Source organism: Limulus polyphemus, unplaced genomic scaffold (genome assembly GCF_000517525.1).
Source record: "Limulus polyphemus unplaced genomic scaffold, Limulus_polyphemus-2.1.2 Scaffold29, whole genome shotgun sequence".
Taxonomy (NCBI): Eukaryota; Metazoa; Arthropoda; class Merostomata; order Xiphosura; family Limulidae; genus Limulus; species Limulus polyphemus.
In genome coordinates, this window is record NW_013665639.1 from 12,885 (window position 1) to 28,610 (window position 15,726).

General features: G+C 34.6%; 1 protein-coding gene across 4 annotated transcripts in view; it reads left to right on the top strand.

Annotated features, from left to right (window-relative positions):
• LOC106459656 (RNA-binding protein with serine-rich domain 1-A-like) overlaps nt 1-15,726 on the top strand; it is a 38,905-nt gene that overhangs the window by 10,617 nt on the left and 12,562 nt on the right. For all 4 annotated transcript variants that reach the window (XM_013919298.2, XM_022386306.1, XM_022386303.1 and 1 more), the window contains exons 2-3: nt 3,912-3,936; nt 5,507-5,653. In XM_013919298.2, coding sequence (XP_013774752.1) covers nt 3,935-3,936; nt 5,507-5,653 — 149 coding nt within the window. In that variant the 5' untranslated portion in view covers nt 3,912-3,934. The remainder of the gene's footprint in view (nt 1-3,911; nt 3,937-5,506; nt 5,654-15,726) is intronic.

Genomic DNA, 15,726 nt, shown 5'->3' on the forward strand with positions numbered 1-15,726 from the left:
AGTTCTTCACTTATGTTGATGTCTTTGTACATCTCATCTCCACCCAATAGTCTTAGGCCTAGTGGGTCTTTATCTTCTATAATGAAGTCATTGTCTTCAGATTCTGCTTCTATGACAGCCACACCTGCCATGTCCATCTGTACATCAATAGTTACACCCATAAGGTCTTCTCCCTTTTTTAAGTACTTCACCAACAGGTTGGCATGGTAGACCATGGTTGTTCCATCAACTTTCACTATATAGTGCATTCTGTTGACCACATCCTGTAATGTGAAAGGTCCTTTCCATTCCCAGGTGAGTTTATTGTTGTCTGTAGGTAGCAAAACTAAAACCTTCTGTTTGGCCTTGAAATGTTGACCCTTGACCTTCTTGTTATAGAAAAGTATCTGACTGGGTTTGGCCTCCCCAGTAGAATTGCTTTGATAGGTCCAGTTCAATATTCCTTTCTGGTCCTCTGTTTTGTAAGTCTCTTTCATCTTTGTCTTGTGCTTGACTTTCTCTTAGGCACTGTCCCGAAGTTTCTGTGGTGAAGAGTCTTTCTTCTGCACTTCTTTCAAATTTTTACTACCTTTTATGTTTCCTATCACTAAGTAGTTTATTGGTTCCTTGATACACATGGCCTCAAGGTCTTCTATATAATATGGAGTATCCACCCTTATTTTTGCTATGGGAAACTTTCTCATGTCCCATCATTTAGCACACACAGGTGTTCCTTGCTTGTTCTCTGATTATCAGATACTAGATTGGTTCTCACTGCTGCACTACTGCACCCAGTGTCTTGCAGAACCTTCACTTTATTGTCCCCAACATAGCTTTCACATGTTGTCATGATTTGTTGGCACCTCTTGATATTTGCAACATGTTCTGATCACTACTAGCACTATTGATCCATTTGCTAACTTGAGTTGACCATTAGTCGTGCACTGATCAATCATGGAAATGGCACTTCCTTCTTGTGGTGAATCTGATGAGTTGTCTTGATTTTGTTTCTTCTGACAGTAGCATCCATGGTGACAGTCACTCTTTTCTTGTTTCTTACCAGCACTATCTTTGTAAATAGCTCCAGCTGCTTTATGTTGAGATTTATCCTGTTGCTTGTTGGTAATGGACTTGCACTCCTTTGCAATGTGTCCCTTTCTATAACAAACATAGCATCTCTTCTCTCCTATGTCTTTTAACCTCCTGTCACCTTTGGTAGACTCATGCTCCTGATCAACCATCACTGGTTTCAAATTTAGCTGGATATTTTTGGACTGAAATACAATTTTTCCAGTGTCAGGTTTGACTTCTCTGAACTTCTGGCGAAAACCTTCTTCAGTAAGTTCACATTGTTTCAGCAAAGCCACTTTTAATTTGTCATAGTCCATGGCATCTTATGACATCATGCCTGCATATACTTGTAGGCCTTTTCGTGTGAGAAGTGGGTCGAGACAGACTGCCCAGTCGCCTCTGTCCCAGTTCTGACTTTGGGCAAATCTTTCATATCTTTCCAGGAAAGCATCCATGTCATCTTTCTGTTCATCAGATTTGGGCAGCTTGGGTCTGCTGGCCCTGATTTCATTGTTATTCTTGAGTCCATCATCTTTTTGTTGGGTGAGCTTGGCAATCTCAGTTTGTGCTCTTATTCTCTCTATTTCTAGTCTCTCTTCTTTCAGTCTTTCTTTTCTTCCTCTCTTTTCTGTATACGCTCTTCTCTCTATAGTTCTTGTTGTTATTTAACAAACTCTTGTAGTTCACTGCCTTTTAACCCAAGACATTTATCCATTTATCAGAATTTGACATGGTTATACAGCATGATTATAATCTCCACACTATTTGCACTATTACTACAGTTGTGGGTATATGGGCCTACTTATTCTTGCTGTCGTTCATGTCGTTTTTTCTACTGCTGTTTGCCATCCATATACATATATATAAAAACCCTGACATAAGCAATACTAACTTTGATGAAAACAAATCTCTAAAGTCTAGCACACACATGCATACATTATTAAGAGCATCTAGAAATAGCTAAGGGCCAACAATTTACCATGACAATGTTTAATTGATATTGATAGTGTATTCATTTAGAAGTTAGTGGCTGAGGCCATAACCAGATTGTTGTAGACTCCTGCTGTGTTGACTTAAGAAAAACTGACAAAAGCTTTTACAATAATTAATAGACCAGTCAAATAAAAACATTGGCATCTAATATTTCTTTTTTGATACTATTGGCTGTTTTTGATTAATTACTGAAAAGAAAATGGAGCAGGTTCAGATTCCCCTAGATCAGTACCTATACAACATTAGATAAGTTCTTAATTTCTGAAAAGAAGTAGGTGGTGGAAGTTGGGTGGGGTTTTGACCTTTTGGACCCCTCCCCTAAATCTTCTGTTTATACAACACTGAAGAATACTGTTTCACAGTTATAAATTAGAAACATAAAAGTGTAAAAGAACAATAAATTCACCCTTTATTTAATATGTAAGAAGCCAGAGAGTTGGAGGTGGATGCAATCAGCCACTTGCCCCTCTAGTCAGCAGTTCAAAATTAGTGACAGTGGCAGTTATCCTTAGTAGCTGTGCAATAACAAAGACAGGATGAGTAAATTTAGTGCCAAAGGGAATCAAACCCAAGAACCTCAAATCACAAAGCATTCCACCACCTTCCCATTATGTATGGTAGGGATATTCCAATTACTTGGATATTCAGAATAATAATAAACTCTAATTTTGATTAATTGATTATTGGAATAATTGAAAACAATAATAATCGGAACAGCTAATTTAAATTAGTTGATTATTTTCATGACAGTTGATTAAATCATAATTTTGGTTAATTGATTAATGGAAAATGATAATAATTGGAAACACTAATTTCAATGAGTTAATTATTTTAATGACATTCAAAGGTTAATTGAATTATATTTCTGATTAATCAATTTGTTTATGGATGTAAGCACTGCTCATGGGTAATCGATCAATTGATTAAATCACCCATCTCTCTTTCTCTCTCACTATATATATATATATGTTATAGTTCAAACAGTTTAAGTATTAAAATATTAGAATTCCACTGGGTGATTGAATTTAATATTGATAAAAAAAAAGTTAAAGATAATAATATATATCTATGCAGAGTTAACAATTTAATCAATATAACTCTGAGTTATTTGCATAGCTCTTACACATACAAATCTCAGTTTTAATTGTCATGACAGTTGTGTGTGTGATATTATTTGCATAAAATACCTTTATAGAAAATCTTTTCACATCTTGTTATCAAATGAGGTGCACCTCTTCTCTGAAACACTGGAAAAATGTAGACTTCAATTATATAAAAATAAGTTTAAGCAACTAGAAATAAAACTTGACTAAATTTTCTGAAAGTAATAAATCAGCTCTAAGGATTTGAAGGGAGAAGATAAAAAGTTTTTTTTTGCATTTTTTTTTAAATATGATGTTATTGCTTGATCTAATGTTTATTGATTTTGTTGTTGAAATTTGTAATTCTGTTGGACAATGAGCAAGGTATGATATTTATTCTAAGCCCTGATGTAATTAGATAATAGCAACACAAACTTTTCTTTTTTTATTTAGATTTCTACTTTACAGAATATGAGGAATTAATTTAGTTTTAGTATAGTTTCATGAAAATGGGATAAATAGTTACATTTATATGATAAAAAGGTTAGAAAAAATTATCTTTATACTCCAGGTAATTATAAAAGAACTTTTTTTTTAACTAATGCTCACCTTTGTGGCTTTATCAGGGTTACTACATACAACTGTTTGATATTAGAATATTCTTTAAATTATACTAAAAATATATATATCAAAACATTAAATGCTATGTAGCTAAAAATAATGGCAGATTAATTTATTTCTGTAAATAATAATATTGCTTGCTAATTTTTGTTTTTATTTTCTTAGGTAGTTGAATTAAGCATTCAAACATGTAAGTATATTTTTATTCATTAATATTTATGTGTAAAACATTTCAGTAATTTATGATGATAACTAGAAGACAAACATTGTTTCCTTTGCCAATATTAGCATGTACAGCAGTATGAGAGAATGTGATAACAAGTAACCGATAAGTTGTTACTAATATATACAACACTCAAAATATTACATAACATATAGTAGCAGACAAGATATTCCATTAGTGATCCTTCATAAATTTTCAAGAAAATAAGGATGTACAAACATTAACAAATAGGAAGATTTAAATAATATACCTCTCCTTGTAAATAACTGTAGTAAGCTCAAATTGCATTCTCAAATTCATTTGAGTTAGTTTATTTTTCTCATCAGTCAGAATTACAGTAGAGTGTAGTCACAAATTTATAATGTAAAGACCATTGAGCCTGCTGTTATAAGTCAAAAGTGATCTAGATTTTCTCTGTAGTGGAACTTGTATTAAATATTCATAATATTCTAGTGCTTGAGTTGAGTTCAAACAGACTTGTTGAATGATGGTGGAATAAAAAATATAACAGTTACCTATTCCATTAAATATGTATACATGTGTTCATTCATTAGTATGCAAAATTGCTATATTTCCAAATACAAAGGGTATACCATTTTTGTAATTGGAATATTTAACAAAACGTATTGCTAATGTTAAATTTTTTCTATTTTAATATGAACAACATAAGAGTTTTTTTCCATTTCAGTAGATATTCACACTTGTTTGTTGGATGAAGTTTTCACTATTATTCTGAAACCAAACAGTGAACACCTCCGAATAACAGACTCAGAGAAAGATGAATGGTTGCTAAGAAAAATGGAAGCACTCCTAATTTGTAACCTACAACCTAAACTAAACAATAACTAGCTACATCACTGCATCTCAAACTATGATCAACTCATCATGCCTGAGATGGGCAAAAAGTGAAAACTTCATCCAACAAATAATATGAACAAATTCTGACCTATTGATAGGTATATGTATTAGTGGCCATATCTTAGTGTTTGATCATATACAAGTATATTACATTGCATTTGCATTAGTACACAACCTTAATCTAAATAATAATGATGTCACCATAGAAAGAATATTTACTCAAGTATACTGTATGGTCTTCATACAAACTCAAGAGCAGCTGACTGTTAGAGTGCAGAGAAATTTCAAAGCATTGGTATATGATATATGCAACTGTATGACAGTTTTTCATAATGATAAAGTTGAATGATCAGTAAGATCCAAGAATGGATTATCTATTTTTTCAGTTTGTTATGATTTTATACTACTAGTAATTATATTTACCAGCCTTGGTCTCTTGGGTTTATTTTGCTGATTAAAACAACATCAGTGTATTTTAGTTTGGGTTTAGCAATTTTACTGACAATATCATTTTTAAAAGAAAATTTTCCATGTCTTTCTAAGTAGTGTTTGAATAAAGCACTATATATATGACAATACACTGTCCAAACGTTATTATTATTTTGAATAAATCTGACTGTTTTTTTGCTTAAAACATTGTAAGTCAAAATATTAATGTTATTAATTTGAATATAACTAGGACTCAAATCCATTCCAGTGATGTGGCAAAGACTTCTGATACTAAAAAAACAAAGACAGTTGACAAAAAGGAAAGAGGCAGGGAAAAAGAAAAGAGGAAAAGAGCAAGGTCATCAAGTAGTGATGACAGTGAAAGCAGTAGTGACAGGTAAATAGTTCTTGAAGGATTGTTCAGTCTTTACTCCTCTCTTATAGAGACCAATTTTAACTGAAAAGTGGGGACTTAGCTGTATTCAGTTAGTATATATATGAGGTACCACATGATTGTGAATAAACATTTCTAATAATGGAAATTAGTAGTGTTTTAAAAGCTGATCACATTGCTGAGTAAAATCCTGGTTGTTTATACTTTTATTCTGTAATTACCACCGTCACTGAAGGTGTATGGAGGTTATGTTTTCACCCCTGTGTGTTTGTATGTATCAGCAAGATTTCTTGAAAACAGCTAAATGGACTTAGATGAAAGCTGGTATACATTTGAAGTAGGACTCACTTTAGAAGTGATTAGTTTTTGGAGGGCCAAGGTCAAAGGTCACGAAAATCCAAAAATCCCTATCCGTTAACATGGGGATCAATTTTTCACACTATTTTTGCTCTATAACTCAGTCAAAAATGATTAGATTTTGATTAAACTTGTTAGACTTATGTAAGACATTATTCCTCATTGTTCTGCCAAAAATGGTTTGTGTCCGTTCATAACTATGGACATATGGATACATTTTCGTATTATTTTGAGAACCGATTATGGTCAATGCTGTGTGGTGGAGGTATGTGCTCTACTGAGTGCTCCTCTAGTTTTTTATGTGTATTTATCATGATGCGTGATTTCCAAAACACACTTACCTCCTCTCACACTATAGCTTTATCCTGACAAAATTTCTATTCTCTGCTCATCTGTACATTTGTATGAATTTTACCTTGCTTGCTCCAGACTTTATACCCCACTATATTGCCCAAAGCAAGTTAAATCTTTCCACCTACATCAGTGAGCCCTTTATCCCAGGATACAGACACATATGGACACATTTTCATATTATTTTGAGAGCCAAATATGATCAATGCTGCTTGGTGGAAGTATGTGCTCCACTGAGTGCCCCTCTAGTTTTTTTATTTCCATTTATCATGATGCATGATTTTTGAAACACATTTACTTCCTCTCACACTATAGTTTCTCTTTTCTGTCCATCTGTGCATTGGTATAACTCTTATCTCACTTACTTCATCCTTTATACCCAACTATATTGCCCAAAGCAAGTTCTGAATGTTTCTTTTCAGTGTTGAATGCTTTAGTTATACTTATGGTTTAGACGATTCCTTTTTTTCTAGACCTGTTTTCTTGGATATGGAGTTTGTTGTCTGTTTTACTTATTTTACACAATAATGAAAATGAAATTTCGAAGTAATAGTTTTTCAAAGTGATTTCAGTTATATTTGGTGTTAAAAATATTCTATATAAAGAAATTAATTCTGAGATGTTCACAAGGTCATGTCTCTGACATGGAGTCTCTTAGTGCATGGGGGGGGGGGATGTACAGAAGTTCATATGCAGAGAGGTGGACTTTTACATGAGGTCTGATGTTTCTTCACCTGTCGGCTCAGAAGCAGAGTTTGTGGGGGATAAAGGGCTGTTTTGTGTGACTTGGACTTTATTTTTCTAGCATCTTCCTTTGCCCAGACAGCTAATCATGAGTCTTGGATGGCCATCCTGCATCTTGCACTGTTTTTGCAACTAGGACATCCAGTTTGTAATGTCTTGAGCATTTCTCCTTCTTTGTTGGGGTGACAGTCAATCGGTTAATTACCTGGCCTTTACACCCTCACCAGACATTGCTAATAAATTGAGAAAGGGTGCTGCCATGCTTTGTCCTCCATATTTATTGGATCAGCATGCCATAGCTTTCCATTGCTTGAAGAACCGTATTTGAATTCTCAGAGACTAGATCTAGATCCTCTTCTTTCTCTTTGGGGTTCTAGGCCGATGCCACTGTTCGTCTTAACCTAACTCAGTTTTCCTGGATTTGCCTGTCCCTTAAAACTGTTGTCTGAGACCTATCACAGGTCTCCTGTTCAATTTTCAGAGGATCTTTGTCATCTATTGACTTCTACTTTGGTAAAGTTATCAGCTTCTACTTTCTCCTTGGTCTCTTGGCTGGTTTGTTGCTGGGATCTTTTGGAGTTAGATGCCTTACTTGAGGAAGTTCGACTTTCTTCTTTGGCCCTTAGAGATCTCAGAGAAGCTCAGATATTCGATTTTCGTGGGTATTCCAGTTTCCATGGAATCTAGAATGGATATGATCCATCTCCACTTTTCTCTTTTGACACTGGCCTTTTGTCTTTCCCAATCTTCTACTGAATGATTTTCTGCATTTCATGTTTGTTTGTAGTACCAAAAAAGACAGATGATTGGTGGCCTGTCACTGACATTCTCATCTCAATCATTTTTTTCCCTTCAGTGACACACTTCATCCAGTCTATGGATGACAAGGATCAATGTCACCAATGCCTCATTTCATATTCAGATCACAGAGTCTTCATATTGTTGTCTCCATTTTGTGCTTGATTGACAGATTTTTCAGTTTTGCACTCTATTATTTGCCTAACATCTTTTGCTGGATAATTAGATCCTTTTCATATCATCTTCACTTATAGGGCATTCACCCAAATATGGATGGCTGGCTTCTTCTTGCTCTTTCCCGCCACTTGGCAGAACTTTATACACAAGCTTTTTATCTGAAACTGTGAGATTTGAGTTTCTCATCACAATGGAGAAGTCTATTCTTTTTCCCACACAGTACCTCATCTTTTTCATGATGTTTTTTAACTCCCATCTTGGTTGGGCTCAGCTGTCTCCTCTATGCCTTCAGACCATGGAATGGGTCATTCTTCTAATACAATCATCTCCTTCTCCATTGGTGCATGCAGTTCTATCTCTTTTGGGGGATATGGGCATCCTTGAAATCACTAATTCCTTTAGGTCAGGCCTACGTGCATTTCCTTCAGTGGTCATCATGAGACCAGTGGAACATTTGCACGGATGTTCATCCTATTGGCTTCCAGCCTGCTCAATCTTGGCTAGTGGTTGGACAGGGACTACATGACAGAAGGTGTCCCTGTTCCGCCCTCACATCTAGAGATACATCTTTTCATAGATGCTTCTCTCCAGGGTTGGGGCACTTGTATAGGAGATATCAACTTTTAGGTTCTCTGAACAGATGAAGAATCTTCTCTCTACATCTATCTTTTAGAGCTTCTAGCAGTTCAACGAGTTATGTCTTGGGCTCTCACATTTTGCGAGGGAAGGTGGTAATTCTTCACACAGATAGTTCCACTGTAGTCTCCTACATTTCCAAGCAAGGAAGCACTCCATCTAGGTCTCTTTGTTTTGAGACATTGGATCTTCTCTTTTGGGCCCACAATCATCAGATTGTTCTCCTTGGTTGTAATATTCCGGGTGTAATGAATTTAGTGGCTGATCAGTTATCTTGTCCTAATAGAGTTCTTCCCACAGAGTGGATGCTTTTTCCACAAGTTTTTGTTGGATTTGCTTTTGACTCGGGATGCCTCAGATCAATGATTTAACCCCATACCAGAATGCCCATCTCTCATCCTTCTGGTCTCCTGTACCTCACCCTCTGGCTTTGGGCATAGATACTTTCAGCCAGGATTGGATGGGTTGTCATCTTTATGTGTTCCCTCTGATTCATCTGTTATCCAAAGTTCTTGCATTGATTTGCTCCTCATCTTGTTGAGTTTTTCTGGTGGTTTCACATTGGCTGTGTTAGCCTTAGTTTCCACTCCTTTAGTATCTTCAGGAGTGCCAACCTTTTCCATTTCCTCTCTGACCATATCTCTTACATCAGCCTCGTTGGAATATTTTTCATCTGACGCTCACCAGGGATTGACCTCTTGGGTGGCATCTTTATTACCACAGTCCCTTGAGGATTATTTGTTGGAAATTTATCAATGGAAATGGTTTACTTATTGCTAGTGGTCTATCAGACATGGTTTTAATTCTTCTTGTTCATGTTTGTGATTCATGTTCACAGAACTCTTTCCCATTCCACTTATGTTATATTGTATTACAGTAGGTCCTTTCTACACAAAACTTCAGTAGCTTGAAATTGGGTTAAGGCTTTCTCTCCTATTCATCTTCCCTCCATTTCTTACTTTTATGACCACTCGGATCTGGATTGTCTTTTTTGCCTGGTTCGGTTCTCTGATGTTATGTTCCACACAGTAAAGGGTTTCAGGGTTTGTGTCAATGTTTGTTTCATTGTTGGGGTCCTCAGGTGTCACATGACTTATCCTCTGTTGCTTTGAGAGGTTGGGTTCTTTGTATTACTTACTCTTGGTTTTCATTAAAGGATCAGTGTCTTCTTCAGGTATCCTGTCATGAAGTTCACCATATCTTGATGTCCTTGGCAGTTCAGTTGCATCACCTACTGGAGGAGACTGTACAAGCTGGTATGTGGACCATGCCCAATACATTTATATATCATTCTTTTCTTGATTTGGCAGTTACCTCCTCAGAATGTTTTTGGCTAACCCCTTTGGCTATTCTCCGTGTCTCAACTAGATAGTCAGAGAGGTGAATGACTTCATTTATTCTTTGTTTATTTCTCTTCTTTTTCAGGGACCCTTTCATTTTCATTCAGATCCCACTCAGTAGCGGTGTTGCCTAGTCAGGCATGCTTCCTTCCAAATCCGCACTAGCTACCAGTTGACTGATAAAAAAAACCTTTCCTGGTAGCAACAAGCTCTGTTGAGATGGGGTGTCCCAAAAGACCATCTTGTGCACTTTCTGGGTGGTAAACAATGATAATACAAAGACAAATACACTACTGGACCACCACTCATGGACTGTCATGAGTACAACTTGAGGAGATTTTGCTCATCTCTGCTAACCCCTACATTGAATAAATCGGGGTTAGTTTGTTTTTCAAAATAGGGAATGTGGTTCTTCTATTGCACAGTCTCTGGAGCATCATTCCTTGGGACTCTCCAATGTGAGTATCCCCCATTTCTCCTTGTGGAGTGTGTGAGTCCTTACCACTCCCAGTTTCCAGTTGCTTGAGAAGTGGATAGAGGTGTATTTCGTTTGAGTGATGCTTGAACTCATTATTCCACTCAAGGAGAAGAGGGCAAAGCTGAGTGCCCTCCTACCAATAACCATGGATGGTTTTCCCAGATGTATGGTTGGAGCAGGACCAGTCTATGTAGAAGCCTCCTCATAATTCTGGTTCAGAAATCACTCTTTGTTATCTGGTTGAGTTGAGCATGGCCTTTCTTTTTGGTCATTCTCTTCAATTTGGTGATCATGGAAGAGGGGTGCATTGAAATAGGTGAAGAGAATCATAGTGGGGTATAATGGCTGGAGCAAGCAAGGTAAGATTCATAACAATGCTTTCAGTTTGGGAAAATGTTAAATTCTGTCTTACCTACAAAATAGTCGACTTAACATCAGATTTTCATAGTAACACATACAAGATATTAAACAATTTATGAAACTTGTAAGATAAGTATGAAAGTAGGTGCTATTAGTTGTAATGAAATCAAAGCACCTCATAAATCTTAAGATGTACATGTGATCTGAAAGTGGTACAGAGTCTTATAACATATACATACAAACTTGAGTAGCAAAGGTAATAAGATTAAGCTGTGGAAAACTTGTCCATATTTTTTTTTAAAGAATTACTTCCCAGCTATAGTTCTAAATTTGGAAAATGGTTTCTTCAGTAATATGGTGCTTGTTGTTAGCTTTAATTTTCTTAGTTGTACATTTGATAGGTGTAAGGACAGGCTAGTAGAATCTCCAACATTGTGAGGGTACAGACTCCAAACCTTTCTGAAATTTGAAGAACTGGATAGAGTGTGGCAATGGCAATGCTGGTAAAATAAAAATTATTGGAACATAAAAGTATGTAAATGCATGCCGGCCTGCATAATCACCAAAATCTTCAGAACAATGACCCCATAACCTTTAGACTCTTAAGAGATTGATCAACCAGAACACCAAAACACTGTTAAGGTTATTCCCATCAAAATTATTCATATAATTCAAATTGTGATATTCCACATGCATTACCTTGCATTTTTTATAGTTAAAAGCCATCTTTAAGTTATTTGCCCAATTCACCAAATAATGCAAGTCCTTTTGTGAAACAGCATCATCCTCCTCACAGCCAGCAACACCCAAAACTTTAATGTCGTCAGCAAATTTAAATAAACTATTGATTATTACTTCTTCTATGTCTTTGATGTAAGTCAGAAAGAGCAAAGGTCCTAACACTGAGCCCTGAGGTACCTCATTCATGACATTAATCCAGTTTTCAATATTTATCACATACCATAACAATAAACAACCCATCTAAGGTTAAAGTTATCTAAAAGCGGTGCATTTAGTAGTTGCAAAGCTGGAAATATGACTTTAAACTGACAAAAATTGCACAAAGGTGTCTCTATAGGATTTGATATGCATAGAATAAAATAAAGATGTGACAATAGACAAGCTCATTTCTGCAATTGTACTTTACGGTGGTTCTGTTAAAGGTGGAAGCACTTGTAGGCAGAATTTCCATCTTTAAGACACTTGTCCTTTTTTGATATTTAACATAAATGTGCAGATTAATGCATTTGATGTATTTTCTTACCAAAATTTGTAACAAGGTAAAATTGAAGAAATGCTAATGTAGTCACTACATGATGAATAATGAAAAACAAATTTACAAATATTTAAGTAGTTTGATCTGCATACTCAGCTAGTTACAAGCAACAAGACCTTTTCTTACCACCTGTTTTGATGCTTCTTCAAACCATTAACCATTAAGTATTGTATATTTCACCATTTACTGAAATGGTTTTTACAAAGATAATAAAATTATTTTGGTATTCCAGAAATTGGAGGTAATACTGAACAAGCCAAGTAAGGAATATTGATATTAATGATATAGCATAGTTGTTATAATTGAGAGAGAAATACTCAAGAAACACAGTCATACAGATAAAAATGAACCTCCTTGACTTTCTATTTGTGAATTTTTTGCACCATGTGTGTTACTTCTTTTGCAAAAATTTCAGTTCTCTTATTATGAAATTAATTTCATCAGTCATATATATTAACAAAAACAGGTAGAAACCATTCAATGTTTTAAGAAGGAGAGTGTATGTACTGACTCTACTTGCAGTGCTTAGTGATGTCAGATAGCGGTAGATGGAAGGAGCACACATTTAGTAGAAAAATTGGAGCTAAATGCTACAGAATCAGGAAGTAAAGTTTACAGTCTCAGAGTGAATGATTTTTGTTCAGTTTGCTCATCCCAAGACTGTCTCAGAGTAACTGTCAAGGAGGTTAAAAAAGAAAATACTGACTTTTATTAGTTTGTAAAATTTCACCATCAGAACTGGCTTAGCTAGCTTAACAGTTGCATCATAGAGTAACCATTCTAAATTTCTCTTCACTACTTCTTGGAGACTGGCCAGATTTAAACAAACTTACATTTTGAGAAGAAATAAAAGTGATTAATTCTGTTAACTTAAAACCAACTTCAGTTTTGAAATCATTGAAATTACTCAAATCCTTAGTTACTCATTCTCAGCTTCACTAATTATCACAAAGCTTTCAGTTGTGATTTCAAAATTATTTTGTGTCAGAAAACAATGCAATAGTTTATAAGTTTTCAGGTTTTTAGGAGTCTATTATTTTATTTTATATGTATAGACAACTACCTAGTGATAGTTACTGTATACTTCTCTGCAGTGCAAGAACATGAATTTTTATATGACAAATGACTGCTTCAGCCTTCAGAATGACTTCCTTAGAATAAATAAAATTTTCAAAGGTTTCTAAGCAGGTGTAAAAATACACATTTCATTGGTATCTGTGGATGAATTCTGCCCTGGGTAAAAACTAGCTTATTTGTAATCTATTGTGATTATTCCTTGACTTCTTGTATTACAATTGTTTTTTTAGGTACATCAGGCTTTAAGAGTTTGTGGATAGCCAGTTTATTCAACTCAGCATTTCACTGATATTAATGAACTATTAAGTTTATTAAAACATCCTATGATATCATATATTTCTTCATGTAACAAAGAATAGCTGTTTACAATCCTAAAAACAGGGTTAAATAGAACTTTCATTAAATGTACTTTAAATGAAGTTGGAGTAAACTGTCAAAATGAGTTTAAAGACCTGAAAAAGTTAGTGTATTTAATATGCAAGTTTAAAACTACCTGCAATCATATGTTTCCCAAAACTAAGACCTTTGTTTAGACATTGATGGATACAGAAAGTAAACGGTTTTTACAAAAATATTATATTATTAACTTCAATGATGCATTAGAAAATAGCAGAAAATATGTAAAATATAAGATATAACATCTATAAGAGATATAAAGCTGGAAAAGTAGTTCTTACAGATAAAGATAATATACTACCAGAAAATGTTTGTTTATACTGAAATTACATCAGTTGACTCTCATGCAAGAATAATTTATGGTTTGCTTAAAATTCAAAAATCAGTTTTGTGGTATGAGATCAATAGTATAAAATATTGATAATTCAAGCCATAATATATTTAGTTTTTCAATAACATTTCTTCAAGAATATATGTGTAATAAATTGATTGTTAATAATAGTTTAGAGTTTTTCCAGTTCCTTGCAGAATCTAAACTTAGGTTTTAAATGGTTTCTTTTTACACCAAAATTCTTGTAGAAGGCCATTGAATCTTATTCTGTGTTAGTTTTGAAATTATCAGATATAGTGATTAGATTATCTAGGATTGTTTTTTTTTTTCTAATTTTGTGTCTTTACAGTCAAAGCACAGGCATAGGAAACTTTTGATTTTTTTATGAATAATTGGATTACAGTACTTTAAATAATATTGCTTATTTAGATTAAAGTATTTTATTTGAAATTACACTATAAAAACACCATTTTTGAATTCATTTATTTTGGAAAATAAATTGACTACCATCACCATCGCACACATACTCTTGTGATTGTAGTCCAACTAATATTTTATTGCTTCCAATGCCTCTAAGTTAAAAAATCACATTTTATGTTTAATGGCTTTATTTATGATCATGCTGGTAGAATCAGTATGGGGTCACAGTTCACATCTGCTTTGGTCAACTTGTTCTTAAACTATCATGTAAACCAATATGTGAAAAAAATTGTACATATGATTTTAAACCACTTTATTATCTGTAGATGGTATATTATTGTATTTTTACCTTTTTCAATCACAAAACATTAGCTCTTTGAATCCTTTTAGGTCAAAGTGTACATGTCACAACTTTCTACAGAATTACATTCAATATTTAAAACCACTTTGTTAACAATGTATGTCAATAAACTTGCCATAAAGACGTAGTTAATAATAAAAAAAAAATATATATATAAGTTTTAATTTCAAAAGTAAATATTTAATAAGTTTGTCTTCACTTGATTGTATCATGTGACGTTTGTTCATTGCAATAGTAAAATAAACAAAAGAGATTACAGTAGTTGTTGGAGGAAAAAGAAAAGAAACAAAAAGAATGAGAAAAGAAATGAGAAGAGAGATTACAGCAGTTGTTGGAGGAAAAAGAAACAAGAAGAATGAGAAAAAAACAAGAAGAGAGGCTACAGCAGTGGTTGGAGGAGAAAGAAAATAAACAAGAAGAGAGACAACAGCAGTGGCAAGAAAACCAGCACCAATGGCAACTGGAACAAGAAGAGAAAAACAGTTGAGAGAAAGCCAGTACACACAAATGGAAAAGATTAGTAAATTTCAAAGTGAATTAAATACATTAAAGGATGATTTACTGTCTTTTACACAAGGAGGATATATTAGCCATGAGCCTAATCAGCCCCAGACAATGGGAAGCCCCTGCCAGACCCTGCAACTAAACCCTAATGCAGACATCTTCAGTTCTGCCAGAAGTTACATTCCAGACACGAGTGTCAGCAATAGGGGTGAACTAGTACAAAGTAAGCCACAGGAATTCAAGGGGAAGGCACCATGGAAAGCATATAGAGCACAATTTGAGCTCCTGGCAGAAATGAATGGATGGACAGAGGAGTAGAAAGCAGTGTACCTGGTAACGAGCCTGAAGGTACAACCACTGGAACTACTTGGACAGTTGTCAGCAAACGACAGGCACAACTATAAAGCACTGGTAGATGCTCTAGAACTCAGGTATGGAACCCAAAATCAGTCCGAAGTCTACAGAGCTAG